General features: G+C 40.2%; 1 protein-coding gene across 2 annotated transcripts in view; it reads left to right on the forward strand.

The window, feature by feature from the left end:
- LOC122252252 (uncharacterized) overlaps positions 1 to 2,500 on the forward strand; it is a 25,883-nt gene that overhangs the window by 22,330 nt on the left and 1,053 nt on the right. For both annotated transcript variants that reach the window (XM_043014625.2, XM_043014616.2), the window contains exon 5: positions 1 to 2,500. This exon is cut by the window's left edge and continues 1,414 nt beyond it; it is cut by the window's right edge and continues 1,053 nt beyond it. In XM_043014625.2, the coding sequence (XP_042870559.2) occupies positions 1 to 2,500 (2,500 nt within the window).

Raw genomic sequence — 2,500 nt, forward strand, 5'->3', positions numbered from 1 at the left:
AGGGTATGGTAAAGTGTCCCCTTGCGACAACAAAGCTCAGAGTGAGGAACCCAACTCGACTCCTCCAACTGTAGAGAACTCGCCCATTGCAAGTCCGCACTACTTCATGGTGTTGCCAGACGACGGAGAGGTCCGCACGTGCATAGGCTTTAACGAAGAAACAGACCACAATGGCCAGTCAAATAGAAATGAAGCAGAAATGTCAAAACCAGAGAGAACAGAAAAGATTGAAGACCCAAAAGCATTACCCAAAGAATCGCCTAGCACATATTTTAGTACGTTGTTAAAAGATCTTAATTTTGATGAAACATTTTTCCAGTGTCCAGTCAAGGAACATCCTGAGAGTACATTTGCCGAACATCTTTCAAGTTCTCTCTTTTTTGGAGAAACTGCAGATAGTTCTCCCTTACATCCTCTTCAGAGTGCGTCATGTCATTTAAAAAAGCAGGAAGACAGTACTAAGAAATCAGCTAGTGAAAATGAGGAGTCGGAGATGACCAGTATTTCAGAATGTTTAAGTAAGGATTTGCAATACAGTGCTGAAAGCAAGCAAAGTGTGTCCAAGAATTTGGCAATAGCCTCTCTGCTTACAAATAATAATGCTATTACCAAGGAAAGTGTGTCTGAGACATTAGCTGTGTCCCCTCTCTTTACATGTAGAGACCCCACATTTTCTGAAAAGCAAAATGCAAAGGAAAGTTGTTCTGAGCTGACAAATGAAGACTTGGACATTTTTGGAGGTGGTGGTGAACTTCATAGATTAAAAAGAAAAGGTGATTCTTCTGATGGAAAAGTTGCCAAGTTACCATCCAATTTAGAATCAAAGGAGGAGAACACTTTACTTGATCCTAACACAAGGAGTTCAAACAAAACTAAACTATTTGAGATAGTACAACATTCAAGTGCCTCTTCCCTGTCTGAAAGCAGTATGAAAGCAAGCACATTTCCTGCTGCTGGAGAAAAGTTTTGTACCACAAGGAACAGCAAATCAGTGGTAGTTACCAATAAAAGAAAACTATCAGAGACTGAACTAGAGGATACCAACAAATGTGTAAAGAGGTCTAACCAGGCCAGTTCAGCGGAAGGTCTTTCATTTCGGAAGAAAGATGGTTTGACAGTAATTAAAACGGTGGAGAAAATTTCTATAGATGAAGATGATGATGATGATCTGCCCATTGTCTCGTTAGATGACGATGATGATATTCAGATTATTGTCCCAGAAAAAAAAATCAAAGTGAAGGAGGAGGATATTAGCCTCCAATGTTATACAATAAAGAAAGAAAATGAAGATGAAAATTCGTCGGTTGCTAATGATTTCGAATGTAGTTTTCAAACTGATAATGATGTGAATGAAAGTGATGCAGAGTGCATAGTTAAATCAGAAATTTCACCCAAAAGAGAAAGCCTGTTTTCCAATACCTGTGATATGTTGCCAGTTAACATAGAAACCCCCAAAAAAGCATCAAGTGAACCAGTCGAAGAAAGTTTTTTCACCTGCGGCATCCTGGACAACTCCATTCCTCACGACAAAAAGTGTTATAGCCCAAGAATGAAAGTGTTTGTAGACTTTGAAGATAGCTTTAAAGATGGAGAACCACCTAGTACACTGAAGGTTTATTATGGCACAAAGAAAAGCAACTACGAAATATGCAAGGATTTGAACGTGGCTTTTAATCTAAGTGAAAGTGCACATAAAAACTCAGATGAACTCACTGTTAGTGTCTTAAGCCCAAGTCATGTGTCACACACAGATACCTTCACATATAATCCCGGCTTTGGTTGCACAAAATTCAGTCCACAGCATAATGAAACCGATTCTGCGAGAGATAAACGTGTGTCTGATTTGGGAATACACGACTTCGGTGACTTCTTGCATTTCTTGTCTGATAGTCCATCGTCAGAAGGTTCTATGTCCCCTACTGAATCCAGGTGCGACTCAGTGGAGTATTTTGGGAATAGTGCAATTTGCAAAGGAGATACGGATCAAGTAAACATAGAACCAAAAGCAGAAAATGACACGTGCAAAGATTCTGAAAATAATAGTTCGGTTAACAGTGAATTTCACATGCAAAATAATCCTAGAGTTGAAAGTACTTCTAAAGAGTCATTATCGACCCATTCATCAACCTCCGAACAGATTAGCAGAACACTCCCCATTCATACTCTAACTAAAATTCCCGAAACAGAGCTAGAAAGTAGGAGTGAAGACGACGCATTGAGAGAAACGAGCTCAAAGAGAGACGCCCGGGTCTTGATATTACCCAGAAATAACTCGTGCGACATACCAGTAGTTCCTGCAGTACCTATTAAAAACGCAATCGGCAATCATCTACAGGTTACCAGACTAGGCGTTTCAACCGCATCCTCAGGTACTTCTCTTAATACGTTAAACCCACCAAGTACCAGTGCTGCTCTTAATCCATCAACTCGTAGCATTTTGGGTCAAACACAGGCAGGCCACGTTCAGCAAATTTTGAGACCACCCTTGCATCACACTCGC

Source organism: Penaeus japonicus, unplaced genomic scaffold (genome assembly GCF_977035675.1).
Source record: "Penaeus japonicus unplaced genomic scaffold, GWHDUDI00000001_assembly GWHDUDI00000008, whole genome shotgun sequence".
In the NCBI taxonomy this organism is placed as follows: Eukaryota; Metazoa; Arthropoda; class Malacostraca; order Decapoda; family Penaeidae; genus Penaeus; species Penaeus japonicus.